Below are 22138 nucleotides of genomic sequence, written 5' to 3'. Positions count from 1 at the left end.
TGTTTTGAGAAACACGCACAGAAAAAATCAACACGCACAGAAGTATTCGAGTTTCCAGTAGTGGAGGAAGGCCATAGGCGAGAGAGGGTGACAAGAGAGAGAGAGAGAGCAAGGAGAGAGAGGTAGTGGCTGAGGGAGTGCAGGGGAGGGGATGGAATTGGGGTTTAGTGTATATATACTTGGGGCTAGTTTTCAACGATGTTTTGTGCCTTGAACCGATGGTGAAAACCGTCATCTTGGTTTTCTCCGCCAGTTCAACCCGCAAACTGGCTGTGAAAATCATTATCATTGCTTATGGCTAAGCAACTATCCATTGCCTAATTTCTCGCTTATGTTTCCCTCTGCTCTACCCATGCAGCTATGCCCTTTAGAGAGTCACTCTACCTATATGCACCTAAAGAACTCTGACTGAAGCCTGAAGGGCAAGCCACTCTCTAACTGGCTAGGCTGCAACTTTGTATTGGGCTAACCAGGCTAAAATTGGGCCTTGACCTTTTCCTCAGGACAAGGGTGATAGAGGATCCACACAGGTGGAGGGTTACCAACTGGCGCTCTCCTCGTCGTCGGTATAGGGATGAGGGAATAACACTTAATGTACCAGCCACGCCCTCTAACCCGACACGGAATGTACAATAGTGGTTGTTTAATAATGATTAATTGACATGTGGATCCCTCACATAGCTAGCTAGATGAGGAATATCACCCTAATCCATTGTGGATCCACCACCTATCTTCGCCATCGGTGGTGCCTATAGGTGACCACCCAGTTTCAATTATTTGGAGAAATCTTTTTCACCATGCATTGAAGGCCATCTCTAATACAAAATTATAATGGAACAAACATATTACGTGGATTAATTCTTCCCCACATGGAAGCATGATCTGCAAAATGATGATTCTCAACGATGTGTTCAACTAGCCATGTTTTATTTCTCTCCGACGTAGAGAACACTTGATGATGCGTTGCACATTAACTGTAACACCCCATCCAAAATTTGCTTATGGTTGATCTCCCACATGAAATGAGCCTGCATGCACATAGCACATCTCTTACTTGCATCATTGCTTCGTGTAAAAGGGTTAACCTAGAGGTACTAAGGAACACAAGGATTATAAGCTGGCTCAAACCTATTTAGCCAACCAAGATGGGAGTAATTCCAATAGGACACAACACATGGGCCAGAACAGGCCAAACTAAAACACCAATCAACCATGGTATTCCATTCTCCACCCCTTGAAGGTTGATGCCCTCGGTAGCTTACCACATTCATGACACGTGAATACCCAAGACCTCACCTCGGTGCAATGGATATTCCATGTACCCTCCATGGGCTGACATGCATGCACACATGCAATGAAAGTACTAGCTCTAAATACCATATGTAACACACTTCCAAAATCTTCTTATGGCTCAACTCCCACATGTAATGAGCCCGCATATGCATATAGAATCTTTATTACACTTTTGGCGCCGCTTTGTGTATAAAGGTTAACTTGGAGCCTTGGAGGTAATACATTTAGAAGAACAAAGAATATATAAGCTCGATTGAACCTATTTAGACAACCAAGGTGGGACTAATTTCACCAAAGCACAACACAAGGGCCACACTGGTCCAAAACCAAAACACTAATGGTTTGGGGTATTACACTATTAGCCCACACCGGATCTTGTTGTGTTCTCACCAACCTTTGACAGTTTCCAATGGCTACTATACGGGACAACACCGTACAATCCATCCTGACCCACCAAGGAACTCATTACATAATCATGTGCTTTTTAGAAACTTGCATTAGAATTCTTCTTTACCTGCGTAGTGTCATCGGACCATTTGTCGTGGGTCACCTAGGCACCCAATGCATCATCCTGTGATAGAAAGAGCTACATAGCTTCAAGACCCCTAGAATAGTGCCACAAGACAATCCACTAGTGCATTGTGGCCTTTACCATATCATATGATGACCACTAGAGACTTGCACTAAGCTAAAATAAATGGTGGATAGTGTCACATGGTGATCTGGTGGCCTTCAAGCAAAATCTATTGCATTTTGAGTTGTTTTTCAATCCGTTTCAACTCAGAACTCGACCAAATCAACTTATTTGGGTTCCTAGGTGAATTCTCTTGTCCTTTTTATGCCACTCTTCTGCTAGCTAGTTCAAGCTTTCATAAGTGTTCGTCAGTCTAGCACTTTTGGCTATGCCTAAGGTCAAGCTACTCATTTTAACCCCCTTTATGCTATGACTGAAGGGAAACAAAGACATATTCTACTTCCTAAGGGCATCCCAGCACCAAGTGGCATCTAGAACTATATAACCCTTAGCCTTCGTGAATATACTTTCCATCCAACACTTACATCCAATAACCGAGGGGCCAAGAATACTATTGTGGTTAGTACTATGACTAAATAAAGTATTGTCTCCTAAAAACACGTAGTCATAATAATATGTGTTCATTAATCACTAAAACCGAATGAGGAACCTAGATGCTTTCAACAACTAATGAGCACCCGAGCATTGTAGAGTGCCACGAGACATTTGTGAGGGATGAATCTTGACTTAAAGAAAGAAAACAAGCTAGTGGATGGAGGGAAGTTGTTGAAAGAGACACGGTTTGAGATTGACCCTTGGATTGCTCAGAGCCACCTCAATCAATACATAGCCACCTCTTGGGCTTGCTAAACTTTGGTGAAACAAGTCTTTGTGTCTTCATTGTGGCTTACTTTCAATTTAGTTTATTTGATTTTCTTTATGTTTTGCCTCAATATCCTTGGGGTTGTGTGCATTTGTGTGTAGGCTCTTGGTGAATCTACAACAAAGACACTTATAAGAAACCCTAGGAAGTCAAGTTAATCCTCAAGTTGAAAAGGATAAGTTGCCCTCTAATTGGAGGATATTTGTAAAAAAACTAGCTAGGTGCTCTGGTTTTCCAAATTTGGATTTTTATGGATTTCTAGGTAGATCACTGCCCTCTTTGCTTATTGTGCTTTATTACTATATATTAAGTAGGGAAGAGGTTCCTAGGCTTTGCTAATATAGTTTACAAGTTCTAGATCTTACTTAGAGAGGTGTTCCGGTTTTATTCTCTTCAGTAAAATAGAGTGGTCTAGTGTTGATTTTATTTTCGCTATGAGTTTTGTTATTTTAGGAAACACCTATTCACCCCCTCTGGCAACATCTCGGTCCTTTCATTGTAGCATTTACAGTGACATTTCAACTCAGCATTGTAGCATGCATAGTACATGTAGCCTCTGAAGCATACTACTACGATTCGGCATATCAATGCACTGGAGTATAAAATTAATAGAAAACACACATACATCTCTTGCCTATATATTTACACCATTCAAAGGTGTGCCTTCATACCCATGCTCCTCCAAAATACACAACACTAGAGAAACAAACCAACACAATGGCGAGCGAGTCAGGGAAAGGAAAAAGGAGGACGTGTTGCTTTAATTGGCCTAGTTTGTTTGGTCCCCATTGTTATGATGCCCCACTTGAGCATTTTCTAGTATAATAAGGGAAGAGTGAATTTCGCCCACCAAATCATCTATGATCATATGATTCTGAGAAAAGAAGAGTGGCCCAAGTGTTGTCACTGTGAAAATTATATGGTCCAAATGGTGGTGGTCGATTATTTAGGTGCCCACGCATATTGGTAAGCACTATACCTAGTATATGTTGACATCATTTTTGTTAATGCTTACAAACTCTATCATTTGAAGTCCTACTTTAACGACAGTGATTGTTGTCTCACTAGCTAGATAGGTTGATCCTCCTTTTTTTTCTTCATTTCAAGAATACATCCGATACCTATGGAACCTTTTTTTTACATGTAGTAGAAATTGAAACAATGACCACGCCTAAAGAGGAGGACCCTGAGGAGCATGAAAAGTTGGTCATCATTACCATCGGGTGTGCTGCTTTGTACTAATATGTATTGTATTAATATCCTCCTCCACCAGCTCTATCTCTCATAGCCTAGAGCTATGCACGATGGCTGCCCCAAGTACTCCTTTATTAGCTCATATGACTAAAGGCATTGTTGCATTTGTTGAAGGCCGAGGTTGTGTTGTCCATGCTTTTTTTTTCTCTCCTTTCAATACCACAAAATGGCTTTCCCACTATGTACCATAGAAGTAGAAGAGTTCCGTCTTCCTTGTGCTCCTTCAAAAATTTCTTGTGTTTTACCATTCCTGCAATGATGTGTCCACATCATTAATAAATAGTCCTTTCCATTTGAATATTTTGTAACCACATAAACACAAATCACATGGAAAAGTATTTCATAAAACAAGCCATGCATCGATACTGCATGGTTCATCATGACATCAACTAGTCAACAATGCATGATTGAAGACAACACAACATAACATAACACGAGTTCAACAACACACGGCATGGAGACAATTTGAACTACATCATAAAAATGTCATCATGTCTAATCTTCGGTGTCTATGCATAATAACAACTAAATAAATGTACTAATATTTATAACTATGCAAAACATGTTAGGCCATTTTTTATAAATCGAGGAGTCAAATGGCAGTTTATAGATATAACTAGGGGTGTATCCTAGTGGAGGCGAAGATAGGCTCCCGCCCCTTTCTGCGGTGAATTTTCATGCAAGCGAGTGTGTCCACCACTTCTTTTGTTTTAACTACTTCTATTTTCTGATTTTAGTTGTTGAGTAAGCCTTTTGCCTCTTAGCTATATAACTTTTTTTAATATACATCTACACTTTGTAGATATAACACTGATTTAGCCCCTACTTGTTTTTCCTCACCCTTTACCACTGGATAATACTAGTACAAATGGTGGTTAATATGAATTCCTGGTTGATACGACAGTCAATAAAAACCGCCTTGTGACTTGGCGTTTTCAAGATACCATCGTGTCACTAGATGATTTACGGATATACCCATTTTAACAAAATTGTCTGTGTTAATCCATGTAACATTTATAGAAACCGTCTAATCATATAACACTAAAAACTCTCAACAACAAGGGTTCATGCCACCTCACCACCAGGCTAGCTTACCACCTCTTCAACCGGCGGTTTTTATTTACCGCCATTTGAATTGGAATTATATTGTTTACCGCCATTCCAATTAGTGGCATAAGGTTAGATTTACAAATCTTTTATGGTGGCATTTATTTATGAGAAGACAAAAAAAAATATAAGAATAAAAAATTTCGTCAAATGAAAAGGTAAACATTCATGGGCTGCAACAAAAAGCTGTCTGCACAACTATCCAACACAAGCCCGTCCTCTCAAAAGTAGCAGGAGAAAATCCAAACCCAACGCTTACGGAAATCCAGAACGGTTTCCTTCCTTTCTGTGAACTATGAAGACTGAGGAAAAGATATGTCAGGGACATGGTACGCCGAAGGTGGCAGTCACCTTCCTCCGTTCGTTTTGTCACAGTGGAACTCAGTCAGAGCAAGCCAGAAACGGGGGCTGCAGATATCAGTTTTCATTTTTCAAGGGTGATTAATATTAAAACGTTGGCGTTTCAAGCATAATTAAGAAGTACCTAGCATGCATATCGGTTCAGTAGCACAATAGTGAATAGTGAATGTGATAGGATTACGGATCCTACCGCGTAGATCACGGAGTCTGTAGGGGTGAGAGGGAGGTGGAGCAGGCTGGGAACCTCGCTGCCGGCGGCTGGACGCCGTGGTGGAGGATGGGCGGCTGCGGCTGTAGCCCTAACCCTCCCGTAGCTACAGTAACGGTGGCACTGTTCGCGCGTGAACAGTAGAGGCGGCTAGGATTAGGAACTCCCGGCTCCCAGGGGAAGCCGGAAACAATAGATTGTTTCTGCTTAATTATCCAAATGTCTTACAAGCCATATATATAGCTCTCACAAATAAGGGATATATCTAATAAATAGGCTAAATAATAGATAATATGGGCTGTTAGCCCCCTAATGCCGGCGCACAAGCTCAGCCACTAATGGGCCTCCGCCTGGTATATGTGACGCCGGTCATAACATCTCTCCCCGCCTGCGCAAATAGCTCGTCCTCGAGCTGGAAGTCGGGGAAGTGGTCGCGGAACTCGTCGAGGGTTTCCCACGTAGCATCGTCTTCAGGGAGGCCGTGCCACTGGATCAACACCTGCCACACACCACGGCGCTGAAGCGCACGGAGAGCCCGCGCCGGAGCAGGAAGCAGCCGGCCATCCATGGCCGGAGGGAGACTGGTCGGGGTTGCTGGAGGGTCGCCGCGGTGAGGCTTCAGGAGACCAACGTGGAAGACGTCGTGGATGCGGGCGTTCTCAGGCAGCTGGAGGCGGTACGCGACGCGGCCAATGCGTTCCAGCACCTGGAACGGACCAGCATAGCGAGGACCCAACTTGCGCTTAGCCCGCGGGTCGAGGGACTGTGCGGTGCGGTGGAGGAGGCGCAGCCACACCCAATCGCCCACCTGGAACTCCACATCGCGGTGGCCAGCGTCGTAGTACTTCTTGGACAGCTGCTGCGCCTGTAGGAGTCGTTGGCGCACCTCTGCCAGCAGCTCATCACGGTCGTGGAGAAGGCTATCGACGGCGTCGGTCCTCGCTGACCCCTGCCTGTATGGCAGAATAGGCGGAGGAGGGCGGCCGTAGACCACCTCAAAGGGAGTCATCTGAAGGGCCGTGTGGAAGGAGGTATTGTAGCAATACTCCTCCCACGACATCCAGTCCACCCACGCCCTTGGCCGGTCACCTATAACACAACGGAGATACATGGCAATCACCTTGTTGACCACCTCCGACTGGCCGTCGGTCTGAGGATGAAAGGCGGTGCTCATGCGAAGCTTGACGCCCGCCATCTGGAAGAGATCCCGCCAGACATGGCCAGTGAACATGGGGTCCCGATCACTGACGATCGACAAAGGGAATCCGTGGAGCCGGACAACGTTGTCGAAGAAGGCGCGAGCGACGGAGGTAGCCGTGTAGGGGTGGCCAAGCGCAATAAAATGCGCGTACTTGGAGAAGCGGTCGACGACGGTGAGGATGACGGATTTCCCGCCAACCTTGGGCAGCCCTTTGATGAAATCCATGGAGATGTCGGCCCAGACTTGGTCAGGCACCTCCAGCGGCTGGAGCAGCCCGGTCGGCTGGAATGCCTCCGTCTTGTTGCGCTGGCACGTCGCGCAAGTGCGCACCCAGTCCTAGACTAGGGAGCGATCCCCTGGGATGTAGAAGTCGGCGCGGAGGCGGTGGAGAGTCTTCTGTACACCCTCATGTCCAGCCGCATGGGCCAGCTGCAGGACTTGGTGGCGCAGGTCACCGACGTCAGGTACGAAGATACGCCGGCCATGCAGCAGCAACCCGGCGTCCGCGCACCATGGCGCCGCCAAGTCGCCCGCGTGCAGGCGATGCAGCAGCTGCTGCACGTCCGGGGCGTTGGCTGTAGCGCTGCGGACCGCATCCAGGAAGGCGAAGGACGGCCCAGAGATGGCCCTGGCCGCGCCCATGCCTGCTGCAGCGTCCACAGCCTCGGCGTCACGCCGGGACAGTGCGTCGGCCACGGTGTTGAGGCGGCCCGGGCGATATTCCACCGCGAAGTCGAAGCCGAAAAGCTTGCTGAGCCACTGATGCTAGGGAACTGTGGACAAGCGCTGGTCAAGCAAAAATTTAAGACTGTAATGATCAGTACGGACCAAAAAGTGACGCCCCCATAAATACGGTCGCCAATGACGAACGGCTTGCACCAGCCCAATGAGTTCACGCTCATAAGCCGCAAGCTTGAGATGGCGGACAGCGAAAGGCCGGCTGCAGTAGGCGAGGGGTCCAGCGCCCTGGTGAAGGACGGCACCAAACCCCGCACCCGACGCGTCGCAATCCACAACGAAGAGCATGTCGAAGTCAGGCATCTGCAGAACTGGCCCCGTAGTGAGGGCGGTCTTGAGTGCCTCAAACGCCGTGGTCGTGTCGTCGTCCCAAGCAAACACGTCTCGCCGCAAGAGACGTGTCAGCGGGGCAGCGATGATGCCGAAATCCTTAATGAACTTCCTGTAGTAGCCTGCGAGACCTAGGAAGCCTCAGAGACCACGGGCGGAGCATGGGGTCGGCCATGCATGAACTGCCGCGACCTTGTCCACGTCCATGGCCACTCCGTCCTTGGAGATAACATGGCCTAAATAAGCCACGGACGCAGCGCCGAAGGAGCACTTGGAGCGCTTGAGGTGGAGGTTGTGCGCTCGCAGGGCGTGGAGGACGATGTTGACATGTTGCAGGTGTTTGGCCCAGGAGGAACTGTAGATCAGGATGTCATCAAAAGATACCAGCACAGACCTGCACAAATACGGCCGGAGGACATCGTTCATCAACGCCTGAAAGGTAGCTGGAGCGTTGGAGAGACCGAACGGCATCACCAAGAACTCGTAGTGGCCATGGTGCGTGCGGAACGCCGTTTTAGCGACGTCGTCGGGGTGCATGCGCACCTGGTGATAACCAGAGCGCAAATCCAGCTTGGTGAAGAAACGCGCACCATGGAGCTCATCAAGCAGCTCGTCCACCACTGGAATCGGAAACTTGTCCTTGGCGGTCTTGGCGTTGAGGGCACGATAGTCGATGCAGAAGCGCCAGGACTTGTCTTGTTTCCGCACCAAGAGAACGGGCGCGGAGAACGGCGAGGTGCTCGGTCGAATGATGCCTTGCGCGAGCATCTCCGCACACTGACGTTCCAGCTCGTCCTTCTGGAGCTGGGGGTAGCGGTAAGGGCGCACCGCCACCGGCGCGGTATCGGGCAACAGGTGAATGCGGTGGTCGTAGGGGCGCGCCGGAGGGAGCCCGCGGGGCTCGTCGAAGATGGCGCCGTGCTGCTGAAGGAGGCTGTCCAGCAGGGGCAGCGCCGGGTCGGCGGTGACCGCGGCTGTGGCCGAGCACTGCTGGTCGGTAGGCGTTGCTGAGCCACCCACGCCTTGCCAAGTGACTCGCCGACCGTTGCGCCAGAACGCCATGGTGAGGGCGGTGCAGTCCCACAAGATGGGTCCCAGCGTCCGAAGGAAGTCGAAACCGAGGATGAAGTCGAACCCGCCGAGGTCCAGACCAACGCACGTAATGATGAAGTCCTCGTCAGCGATGCGGATGGGGACGGCGCGAGCGATCCCCTCGCAGGCTAGGCGGTCACCATTAGCGACCGTGACGCGAAGATCCTCGCCACCGGATGGAGAGAGCCCCAGACGGCGCATGGCAGCACCCTGGAGGAAGTTGTGCGTGGACCCAGTGTCAAGGAGGGCGAGGAAGCGCTCTCCCTTGATGGTGACTGGCACGAGCATGGAGTTTGCCGGCCTGATCCCTGCAACAGCATGAAGAGAGACGACGAAAGCATTAGCCCCAGCGAGCTCCGGGGCCGCCGGTTCCTCCAAGTGGACGGCAGCCACAGCAGCGTCATCAGCCGCGATGTCGTCGATGAAGTCGTCGCACTCCACGTAGAACAGGCGCTGGCAGACGTGGCCGCGAACATAAGGCTCGTCACAATTAAAACAGAGCCCTTGTCGGTGGCGCTCAGCCATCTCCGCCGGGGTGAGGCGGCGGAACGGACGCGCAGCAGGCGCGTTGGCCGCTGCTGGGCCGACTACTGGAGGGGGCAGCGCGCCCCCCGGGACTGGAGCCGTGCCCGGCGCGCGAGGGAGGGCGGTAGCCCCTGGCGTTGAGGAGGACGGTTGCCCCGCTGAGGGGCAGGGGGCGCTGGAACGGCCACGCATCGCTCGAACGCCCGAGCCAAGTACATGGCAGATTGTAGGTCCCGCGGCGTGCGCATCTCCACATGCACTTTGATCTGGTCCGGGAGCCCCCCACGTACAACTCCGCCTTTTGTCGAGGGGAGAGGTCACGGGCATGGCATAGGACGGCGTTGTAGCGCTCGGAGTAGTCTTGCACGGTGGAGAGGAACGGCAGACGTGCCAACTCGGCCAAGCGAGTGCCCTGTACAGCCGGCCCAAAGCGGAGGGAGCAGAGTTCCCGGAAGCGCTCCCAGTGCGGCATGCCCTCGTCTTGTTCCAGGGCGTAGTACCATGTCTGTGCAGCGCCCTTCATGTGATAGGACGCGAGCCAGGTGCGCTGCGAAGCCATCGTCTGCTGTCCTCGGAAGAATTGCTCACATTGGTTCAACCAATTGAGCGGGTCGACGGAGCCGTCATACATGGGGAACTCGAGTTTGTAGAACTTGGGAGCAGCCTAGGCGCCGAAGATTGCGGACTGATCCATTGTTGTGGGTGCCCCGGGGAGGGAGGCGTCGACCCCCCCGGAGAGGACCTGCGGCACTGCTGATGACGGCGCGGGCACGATGGCTGCTTGGGTGACGGTAGTGGCGAAGACCGGAGGAGCGGCCGAGCCCATCACCCATGATGGAATCGGGGACGGCGAGGCCGGCCAGCGAAGAAGATTGAGCGGCACCCCTGGGCCTAAGACCGGCATCCCATAAGGGAAACTCGAGGGCGGAAGCAGCGGTTGGGAGGTCACAGCGGTAACCCCCGTGGACAGCGGTGGCGTCGAGAACGGCGGTGGGGAGGGCTGCTGGACGAGTCCCGCCCACGCCGCCTGCATGGACGCGATGTTGTGGTTGATGTCGATGATCGCAGACGCCAAGGACTCGAGCGTGAGCGGCGCAGCAGACAGCGACGAGCCTTCCGAGACCTCGGAGGCCGCAGATTGGAGCGGCGCGGTGGAGGTAGATGGTGGTGGTGGGAAGGAGGAGGTCGGCTAAGATTGCGACATCGTTCCTGAGCAGTCTGATACCAGGCTGATAGGATTACGGATCCTACCGCGTAGATCACGGAGTCTGTAGGGGTGAGAGGGAGGTGGAGTAGGCTGGGAACCTCGCTGCCGGCGGCTGGACGCCGTGGTGGAGGATGGGCGGCTGCGGCTGTAGCCCTAACCCTCGCGTAGCTACAGTAACGGTGGCACTGTTCGCGCGTGAACAGTAGAGGCGGCTAGGATTAGGAACTCCCGGCTCCCAGGGGAAGCCGGAAACAATAGATTGTTTCTGCTTAATTATCCAAATGTCTTACAAGCCATATATATAGCTCTCACAAATAAGGGATATATCTAATAAATAGGCTAAATAATAGATAATATGGGCTGTTAGCCCCCTAATGCCGGCGCACAAGCTCAGCCACTAATGGGCCTCCGCCTGGTATATGTGACGCCGGTCATAACAAAATGATTATTATTGTCTTCTATCATATTTGGAATATAATTCAAATAGCTCTATGAAAGGCTGCTTTAATTAATTTTTCTCCTTAATATCTATAGAACCCGTTAGTTTTTTTTAATATGTTGTTTTAACTCTACTATTGTAATTTCGTTGTATACATCCTCTAAATAAAGTCATAGCATGTATTAAATGAATCACAATTCGATATTAGTTTCTCTCCAAATTACTTCAGCCAAATTTTTTTAGTTACGTGCCATAAAATTGATACCATATATTGGATTTAAGTTTAAATTAAAAGCACATACTAGTTTTTTGGGTTTTAATTATTTGTGAAATAGTATATAAATTACACTTACGGTCAAATACTAATGATGCAGAGACAAGTTACTCCCTGTAAAAAACAGAGATCTTTATTATACTCAAGAGTGACATCATGTACCAATTCAAAAATATCACCTAAAGTCACTACCAAACATTTTGATGAATATTTCTATGGTATGTGTCTATTTGGCAATGTTTCTGGACATTTTGATGAAGTTGATCCACCCTTGATAATTCTCCACTACGAGAATTCTACTGAGCTCTATCGCATTGAGTGAATCTAGAGTTAAATTGATACTGAGGCTATACAAGGTTCTATCAATCACCTAATATAAGCAAGCTTGGCGGTCAACCTAGGGAGAGGACCACTACTTGTTGGCAACACTGTGCCTCTTAGATGATCAAATCTTGTGTCCGTCTTTGCCATATGATGAATATAAGGGAAAGTTGTACGCGTGCATGCATGCAATTTGCAATAAAGAACAATAACATAGACGTATGTTAAGTGAAAGCAATATATACGTGAAGTTAATGACAAGTAACACATGATCTATGTAGATGGGAGGTGCCTTTTTGAAAAGGCTATACAAGGTGTTATAAAAATCACCTAATATATAATCAAGTGTGGTGGCCAATAGGGAGAGAGGACCATTCCTTGACCCCGCCTCTGCCCCCGCCCCTTCCTCCTCCTCTTCGATGGCCAAATCTTATGTCTGCCTCTGTGGCAAATCATAGGCATGTGACAATGTAGGAGGAAACTGCACGTGCACTCATGCAAACATGCAAAAAAGAACAATAACACAGATGCACGATATAATCGAAAGCAATATATGAGGAAGTTAGTAACCGATAACGAACAATACTGCCTTAACCTTAGAGTACGTTGTTGGGAACGAGTTCCTCTTCGATATAGGTGTAACAATGGAAGGGTAGGTAGCACCCAAAGAGACATGTTATATTATCTAGAGAGGAAGTAGAAGCATATCCTAGCTAGGATGTATGAGGTGCCTCCATAGCTGTTGAGCCAAGGATATGAACATAGGACCTTGCATCTCCTAGGTTGCGCGAGTAAGATGATAGCCGCAACATGCTTACATCAGATGTTAGACGAATTCTCGGCAACCTATCCAATGCAGCCTTTTGGAAACACACATGGAAACAGTAATAAAATGATCTGAGACGTGTGTGACATACTGACATGAAGAAAATAAATCAGCATCTAATCCAAGGAGGTTGTGCATATGCATTGACAGAGAAAGGGGCTAGGCAGTCTTCAGGGAAGTTAAATACATAAAAGAGTCCAGCGAAGAGTGAAACATGAGTTTGTACTGTCAGTGTTGAAGAGCACTACAACTAAATTCTTTTCACGCAACATATAGAGTAGAGTGAAATATTTCACTTAGTTAAAATCATATATATGACAAGGGGAATCTGGAATGGTAAAGATAAATTTAATAAGCACAGCAGGAGATAATAAAGAAGAAGAAGAAGAAGAAGTTGGAACCTAATAATAGTAGGGTGTTTTAGTGCTTCTGAACCTAGTTTTCGTACTGTTTCCTTAAGCATGTCGATCACTAGCTAAATGTGAGAAGTGTTGTCACATATAGAAGTTCCAGTGATGATCTCATTATGGATCATCTTTCCTAATATGTATGCTAACGGGTTGATTCCTGTAAAACAATCTTATACGTATTGCTGTATAGCAACACAGTATATAATAGTACATATACACCAAGCCGAGATCAGTTGTACTTTTTCATGCTTCCTATCCCAAAATTGGATCATAGATGAAACAAACATATATGTAACCATGAATTGTAGTCATTATTGAATCAATAACAAGGATACAAGGTAGCACTGAACATTTATCATTGTTCTATTTGGAAGGGGAAAAAACTAGAAATATCAAGATTCTATTATTTCAGTTCAGAGACCACTACTTCGAGAACGGCACAGTCCAGAGTTCAGTATTGCTCGATCGATGTCAGCAACGAGCTCACTCCATATCCGCGCACGGCGAGGAGCTCCAATGTTCAGGCGTTGAGCCAGCTCGCAAAGCTGGGGGACGGCGACTCCGGCCTGGGACGCAGCCCCATGAAGTCGATCTCCACGGGGGCGTCCATGCCCATGCGGTACGGCGCCCAGAAGGCATGGTTTGGCTCGAGCAGAACCATCCTGATCGTTCCACCTGCATCGTAGACGACAGGATCCCGCAGTGGCGGGGCCGGAGGCTGCCGCACCTGCACGCGCGGCATCCCGCCGAAGAAGAACCTTGGAGGAGCCACAGGCTGGCCCAGAGCCATCACCGGTGGCGGCAGGAAGAAGGAGGGTGGCAAGACTGGCATCATGCCCGGGCCCGGACCGAATCCCGGCGGCACAGGGGGGAAGGGCACGTCCTGCGCCGGCGCTTTCCCGTGCGACTTAATGTGGCCGGCGAGAGCCCGAGCCGAGGGCCACACCTCGGCGCAGAACTCGCAAACGTAAGGCCCCCGCGGCTGCTCCGGTTGTCGTCCAGCCATGCTTCACCTAGCTAGCTGGCTGGCTGGCGTTCGATCGATCGATCGATCTCTCGGAACGCGGTGTGTGTTGTGTGACGAGCGATGGATCGGAGAAGATGGTTTGCTTTGCTGCTCGCCGTGAGCGGGGGGCGCTGCCGTTTATAGAGAAGGGGCAACGGCAGGGGCGGAGCTGGTCACGCCATGCGCACGCCAAATGCCCATCGCGGCACCTACTTCTTTAAGCAGCACTGCCTAGTTTCTGAGGAGTATTTTGGCAGGGTTTAACTGCTGCTTATCTAGTGCCATTCCACGTATACGACGATTGACCAGAATTCTTCATCCAGTGAACCTTTTGTTTTGCATGCAGGACTTGATCGGACGACCGAGAATGCATGGCTGTCTTCCCGATCTCTTCTGCAATGTCTCCAGGTTGTTGGTTGGTGGCTCCGGCGTCAAAACCTGTGTCGAGCAAGTACGTACTTACTGCGCTAGCTGACGGCAACCAAATGAAGTACTCAGGACGTAGGAGCAGCCTTCAGGAAGAACCTGCATCTCATTTTTTTTGTTCCAAACTTTGTGCCGTGTACGTGCTAATAAGTTTTGCGACATTGTACAGTCGCGTATGGAGATTGATTGTTGTGCACATTTCCTATCCTACAGGTGCCCGAAAGTAAAGATGAACTAGCAACAAGGGAGAAGATGTTCGATCCATGGTTGAGGGATGAGTATTGATGGTTGGATTTAGATTAGATGGATGATGTTTGTCGCCTGAAAGGAAAGCAAAAATCAGGCACCTGTGATTTAGAAAACTCATTGTTGTGAGCACTAAAAATTCCCACCTAGGGCTAGGGATCTAGTGAACATATGAACGGGGTGGTGATCATATGGATGCATGGATCGGATTCGCACAATTCTACTACTCTTGGTATGTGTACGACAAAAAAAAAATCTAAATTTCAAGGGCCACTTTTCCTTGGAATTTATATACAAGTTTCTTTTTTCTTATCTCGGTATAATCTGTGATGTTGGCTAGAATCAATGAGAGTTTTATCAGAGTTTCATATATATTTAATAAGTTGCCACATAAGCATTTGTTATTATGTGGCAATATTTTTAAGAGAAGAGAAGATGCGGGTTTCATGCAGATGAAACTCTCTTGATTCTTCGGTTTTTAACTCTAAATGATGAGTCCTAGAATTAAATATCTATGAAACAAAAGAATGAAACTATGCATTAAGAGTAATTGTTTTATCCATTGCATTCTATATTCTTGTAAAAAAATGTTATGAAAATCTTCACTGGCGGCGTCAGTAGAAGCTTAATTACGATGCAAATAAGGCTTCCTTTAAAAGAAAAAAAAAACAAAGTGTAGCTACACGTACTGCTAGAAGATCAGAAGTCCTGTCGGTGTGTGGTGGTAGTTTATGATGCTGATTTTAGCGATGATTTTGAAATGGCCACCTTACGGGTATTTAGTATTTCATTTCAATCGGAATATATGGCGAAAAAAGAACAAGGCGACTTCACTACATGTTGGCTCCTTTGTCCAAACAATTTAAGAACTAACCACAGAAGTAACTTCTCGATCGACCGCTAGCTATTACAGCTATATTAGCATCAAAAGTCTAATGGCTACAAAGGCACTTGAGTGAAAAATGTTATATATATATATATATGTATATGTATATATATATATATACATATATATACGGTAAGGCTATTCTACAGTTGGCCATATAATAACTTATTTTATGGCCACCTTGATTTATGATAATGTTTGTATCAATTTACGATAATGACAATACACATTTACGATACATGGGTTACTATAATTCAAGATGATGCTTACCATAATGCTATAGTAAATCACTTATGATAGAGTTACCATAATCTCGTAAATTAGTATAGTAATTATCATAACTCAAAGTGGCCACAGAATAACTTATTCTGCGGCCAGCTATATATATATATATATATATATATGTGTGTGTGTGTGTGTGTGTGTACATGATTAAAAAAATAATATAATATATACTCAACCACCCAGGTTCAAATCCTCTCTGGACTGAGTATATTACATCTTAGGAAAGTGAGTCTAGCTTAACTGGTTGCGTGAGAGATATAGTCAATGTACCCAACTATCCAGGTTTAAATCCTCTCTTAGACCGAATTTAGGTGTATATTTCTCTTCTTAATGATCAAACAAAAACCACCTAATTTCTCCTAGGTTGGGTCTCATTTTTTTATATTACATCTTGAGTTGAACTAATTATATATTAGATATATGTACATATGCATGCATTCTAGGTAATATGCCGCTGCAATTTGAGCTGCTAAGCTAGAGTACCAGTTCCTTTGTACACAATCATAATTTTAGACTTCTTCTAGTGACGTGGGCTTCTTCTAGTGTTTAGCATTTAAAATTTAGTATAAACTAGGATTCTCATGTGCTATGATTAATGATAGTGTTTTGCTACTACTTTAAAAACACTAGGAGAATTTCACCATTTTAGTAGTGGTATGTGCTAGAATCCAATGTATTCCATGAGTAGGTAATCTTTCCCAAATACTAGAATTCTTTTTTCTGACCGTGTCCAAGCATTTTCATTAAGGCCCTCCTTGACATGCGGTTTTTTTTTCATGTTTTCTGTGTTGGTACTTCAAATTAACTACTAGGCATTAGACTCGAGAATGTTGGTCATTCTATTCTCTTCTTGCTAGCTAAGTGAATTGCTTAAGGTCAGTCTCAGTGAAAGTTTTATGTGAGTTTCATTTGCATTAAATAGGTTGTCACATAGGCAATTTTTATGATATAGCAGTGTATTTGAAAAGAGAGAGAAGAAATGAGACTCTTTTGACACAATTACCAACTCGCTATGAGTCATGAAATTAAACACTTATGAAACTATAGAATGAAACTTTGCATTAAGGGAGAGGGTTTCATCCAAGTTTAATTTCATTATATATGTCTTAAAAATAACGCCATCAAACTATCCACTAAGACTTATGCTTGTTTGTGGGCAATTACGAATTTGTGGCAGCTAATTTTGTGAGGTGAACTCGATCGGCCGTTGTTGAAACAGCCTATTTTGTTTTGACGATCCATATATATATCAAAACTCTGGTTACATGTTGGTTAGAATATCAGATTGGGAATTATTATGCGTAGAATCACGAATGGGTTTCGACCTGGGAGCCGTCTCTAATAGTTTTCTAAGTGGACTTCAAAAGTAAATAGTCTTTGAATCGTAGGATGACCAGTACCGATTTTAATATAGACATGGATCCCTTTTTATTTCTTGACTAGATAGACGCTAAGAACATGTTTGACAGAACTCCAAAATAGTTCACAGGTTAAATTTAGGAGGAACTCTGCCAAACAATATATGCAAGAAAAAGATTCTATGCTAATTCTGCAAAGTGATTATTTGAAATGAAATAGAAGGATACAAGCTGAAAAAGAGCTCCTCCTGATTCACTGCCTGCGCAGATCATGAATCTTCTTACATAAATTTTATCGTACAGAATCATCTCTCAGACAACCACTTTCCCCATAGAATTAAGAGCAAAAAAAAGTTCGATCAAACATGCCTACTTCACAAATAAAGGTAATAAGTGAGAGGTTGTTGACATATAGATTGATTTTGCTATATAACAACTCTCTCACAGGTAGGGTACAACTCGACTAGATGAGAACACACATTACAGAGGAACACAAAAACATAAAGCTAAAGATGTTGAAGACTGTAGAGAGTAATAGGATTGATTCCTCTGCTATTGGCTTTACAGGACTTTGTTACTGGCAAGTGGGTCTAATGAACATTAGACCCATCTGTCAGTAACAAAAACCACCATGAAATCGACTCCATAGACGACTCGTCACTCGACACATTAGAGAAAAACACAAAAACTAAAAGCTAAAGATGTTGAAGACTGCAGAGACTAACAGAATTGATTCCTCTACTACCGGCTTTATGGGACTTTGTCACTAACAAGTAGGTCTGATGAACATCAAAACCCCATCTGTCAGTGACAAAAAGTCACCCAGAAGTTGACTCCATAGACGACACATCACTGAGACTAACATGACCATAGGACTGGATAGCTGTAACTAGAGCAGATGATTTTCATTCCATGCATGCGTTCACAAACGCCACTACCTGCCGGGCGATCGAGGATGACTCCGGCCGGCACGACTCCGTGCTGCTTTCACCGGCGGTCAAGAGTTGAGAGGATCATCATGTAATTTGAGTTTGACCATGTCCTCGTCCCCGGGCTTCACATAGTTCCAGTAAGCACCAGCGTATGTCCACGGTTCCGGAGGAGGGGCCGGATTAGCATGCAGATCTGGCGAGTTAGCACCTTCGCTGCCCACGACGATGGGCAGGACACGAAGACAAGAGATAGTACACTTCCACACCAGCGACGGCGCGCCACCCGGCTGCTGCTGCAGCATGCCCATGGTGACCTTGAAGTGGTGCTCGCAGGAGCAGACAAGCAGCCGCGCCGGCGTGGCACCCGGGCCCCGGGGATCGCGATACAGCAACCCCACCGGCGGCGGCGTGAGAAGATTAAGGGTGATGGGTACGGGGGGCGCCGGGTAGACATGCCCCGGAACAGGATTGAGGGAAGGGACCTCATGCGCGGCGAAGCAGAATGCGCAGTTGCAGTAGGCACAGATCACAGGTCGGTCGACTTGGCGCGGGGGCCGGCTGGCGTCCGGAGGAGCCAGGGCGTTGAGGTCCAAGTCGGGGCCTTCCGAACGTATCATCGGGATCCGGCCGTGGGTGCGCAGGTAGCTGTTGATCGCCTTCCCGGCCGCCACCACCGCGCGGGCGTTACTTTCGACCACCTGACTCGTCACCTCCTCGACGGCGGCGACCGGTTGCCCGTCTTCAGGACGAGTCGGGGTGACCTGCGCGCCAGCACGGACTACCTGCAAGACAGAGTCAGTCTGCTTCCTCCCCGGCTGCGGCGGCGGCACGGACGTAGATGAGCCGGAGTCGGAGATGGTGTCAGGGTCGGCGGGCGCCGGGATCACGCAAGCGGCCGCCGTGTTTCTCCTCATCATCTCTCTCGGCTCACGACGGTGGCTTCGGTGGCTGCTCGAAACCGAAGGCTCCTCTACTTGCCGTGGTGGCTGCGAATGCGAACGGTGGCTGCTGTGGTGTGGTGTGGGGTGTGGTGTGTCACGCCTGGCACTTATGCACGCGACGCGTGAGGATGACGGACACTGGAGATGGCGCTGGCTGCAGGCCGCGGGGTGCTTGTTTTCGAAGGTCAAAACGGTGGGCTCTCCTCTCTGCAAGGGTCCAACCACCAAATCTTCTCCTATGGTGTGAGTTGGAGATCGATATACAGATTTGTCTCCACTCAGTTAAATGAATTGCTAGAGGCCGCCAGTTAGTTGACGACAGCGCCAAACACTAATCCAAACGAAAATTTCAAAATTTTCGTCTTCCCTCCTGATATACACGGTGAATAGTTTTGAAAACAAACTGTGCCAAATCAATCAAATACAACATGGCTGGGCTGCCTCCGGGCGGGCATCAAATATTGTCCCGCCTCTCTATTTTTCCCCCAAAAAAATGACAAAGAATTTTGCTGAGACTTTTAGAAAAAAAAAAGATAGTTTATTTTATAAAAAAGAGAGAGAATTAGCTCAGTTTATAATAAAAACTGAGTTTGAACATCATATAACTGAGGGTGTCTCACACCTCTATAAACAACTCCGATACGACTCAACTAAAAATACATGGGTTTAGTAAAAAAAAAAGCAAAAATAATCATGTTTATGACCATAACTTTGTTGGGACAAACAACTCAAGGGCAACAACTAGCTTACTGGACAAGTAGGGGGATCTACACTCCGCAGTTCCGCACACAAGCCGCTAAACAAATGACTAGTCCAGTCCAACTAAAGCATAATGGCTAAGAGTATGGCAAATAATACAGCCAATCGTTGATTGTATATATATTTATAGTTCATCTATCAGTTTACTCATGGACAACTTTCTAGGTGAAGCTGAGTTGTTTTGGAAAAACTGTGGCCCCGTTCGCTGGTCTGAAACTTAGCTGAAACTGACTGGTTTTGTGAGAAATGAACACTGTAGCGGCTGGTTGATAAACAGTGCTTTGTGAAGAGGAGGAGCCGGCTGGTCTAGAAAAACCAGATCAGCGAACACAGCCTGTTTGGCAAAACAGCTTCACCAACGGCTTCATGCATGGATGGGAGAGAGAAATAAGAGAGAGAGAGCTAGGATAAGCTACTTTTTAACAGCTTCATCCCAACTTATGTCTTTGTGAGAAGGGAAGAAAAATAGTTTTATGGGTGAAGCTGTTTTAAAAATGAGTGCTTGACAAATAAAACTGCTCACCTGATGTCGGAGCGCTATCGTGAGCTATGCGAAACATACCCTTAGATTGCTTAGGTAGTCTAAATAATTCTACCGGTGAAATCATCACTGATGTTCGGCCAAAAACTTGTTACGACTTTGAAGATGTTAACGTCGTGGGAGTTGTTTTCATATGGTGGGAGTTGTTTTTATATGCAGGAGATCAGTTTATAGTTACTGTCTACAAGAGTAAGGGTGTTCATGGTACTGTGAAATATTAATTTTCGTTCGTCGACCTTATCGTTGATGGTCCCAAAAAGGAAATCAAGCATCCAACTCGACAGATAAGGGTTAGAGGTGTTGAATTTGCAGCCTGTGATGTAACCGACGATTCAATCACCGATATTTTTTTCATAGCTTCATATGTGTTTCGGTCTGGTTTTAAAAATTTAGATCTTGCAACATATCTAATGTTTTAGGACTTGTTTGGCCGGGCTCCCGGTAGCTCCGGCTCCACCTGGCACCCTACGATGAACACTGTAGCACCACTATAGCAGCGGAGCTGTTTTCCATTCCTCACCTTTTCTCTTTCACTGTAGCGCGATTACTGTTCACGGAGCCAGTGAAGCTCCAATTCTTGGCTCCTCCGGCTCCGGTTCTGACATGCTACAGTGCGTGAACAGTGTAGGAGCCGAAGCCTCTGGGAGTCCGGCCAAGTCCTTAGGATTGGTAGGGGATTCTCGGTATAAAGAGAATATTCTGGGTTCAATGTTTGATGAGGCTCTATTCATCTGAAACATCGCCTGTGTCGACCAAAGCCACTATGGAAAAAGAAAATGAAAGGACTTGTTTCTTCTTTATTTCAGGTTATTTCATATATATAATTTGAGAATGCACTGTGCTAGAGTTTTATTATAGTTCTCCCTTCCCTTGGAAAAAACAGGAACCACATATACAACACAATGATCAGAACGAACCAAAGAAGCATATTCAGACATTCAGTCATATCCTACACTCCTATGTGAGATTTTTTTTTAATTTTAACATTTTTTGAAAACTAATTTTAAATCTAACACTGTCTGTTTTTTTTAACTAACACTTTTGGCCGCGCCTATTGCCCTGGCGCGGTCAAATGCCTGTGTTGCGCCATGCATGGTGGCGCTGCAGAGGGCTGACATGGTGGCGACCGGAATCGCTGACCGATGACGTGGCAGAGTCTGCCGCGCCATCGACCTTGGCGCGGCAATGCCGCGCCCTGATCCGTGGCGCGGCAAAGCCGAATTAAACCCCGCGGGCAGTCCCACCTGCCCGAGCAGCAAGCCTGCCTGGCCGCCGTGCCCGCCACCCGCCCGGCGGTACCTGGATGGTTTAATCGGAACGCATCGCGCTAATAGTGGGAGTTATTCTAAGCATTGCCTGACGTAAAATCAATAGTGGATTTGTTTATGTCTTTTGTTGAATTTTTTTCACGGTCGAATAGAGAATTTGATAAGCCAATGATATTTTTTCGTCTTTCTTAATACGGTAAACCACCATGTTAACTAATCGATTACGAAAAATTGGATCGGATTGAAACGAATATTTTTTAAGGGAACTTATTTATTTGGCTTGTTGGCCCCGTATTGTAGGATCGGCGACGACGCGACTATGGACCCCAGCTTCCTCGACCCCTCGCACAAGACGCCGGCCACCGGCGTCGAGATACCCCGGGACTGCCGGTTTCTAAACTAGTTGCTACCTAATCTCACATGCAGTGATGTCGCAACGCATTAAAACGAATATGAAACAAATAAATGAAGTCAGTGCGAAAGTTGACAAGCTGTCACATAACATTTT

The 22138-nt window shown here is 47.0% G+C and overlaps 1 protein-coding gene across 1 annotated transcript; it reads right to left on the bottom strand.

Annotated features, from left to right (window-relative positions):
- Positions 1–8029: 8029 nt before the first annotated feature.
- LOC136466064 (uncharacterized) lies at positions 8030–10136 on the bottom strand. The gene is made up of 2 exons (XM_066464557.1): positions 9796–10136; positions 8030–9680 (listed from the first exon to the last, which is right to left on the bottom strand). Exons 1-2 carry the CDS (start codon positions 10134–10136, stop codon positions 8030–8032), a joined length of 1992 nt encoding a protein of 663 aa, XP_066320654.1.
- Between the last annotated feature and the right edge of the window lie 12002 nt (positions 10137–22138).

This window comes from Miscanthus floridulus, chromosome 7, assembly GCF_019320115.1.
Source record: "Miscanthus floridulus cultivar M001 chromosome 7, ASM1932011v1, whole genome shotgun sequence".
NCBI lineage: Eukaryota > Viridiplantae > Streptophyta > Magnoliopsida > Poales > Poaceae > Miscanthus > Miscanthus floridulus.
Note: the sequence above shows the minus strand (reverse complement) of the source record. Positions and strands in the feature narration are given on the sequence as shown.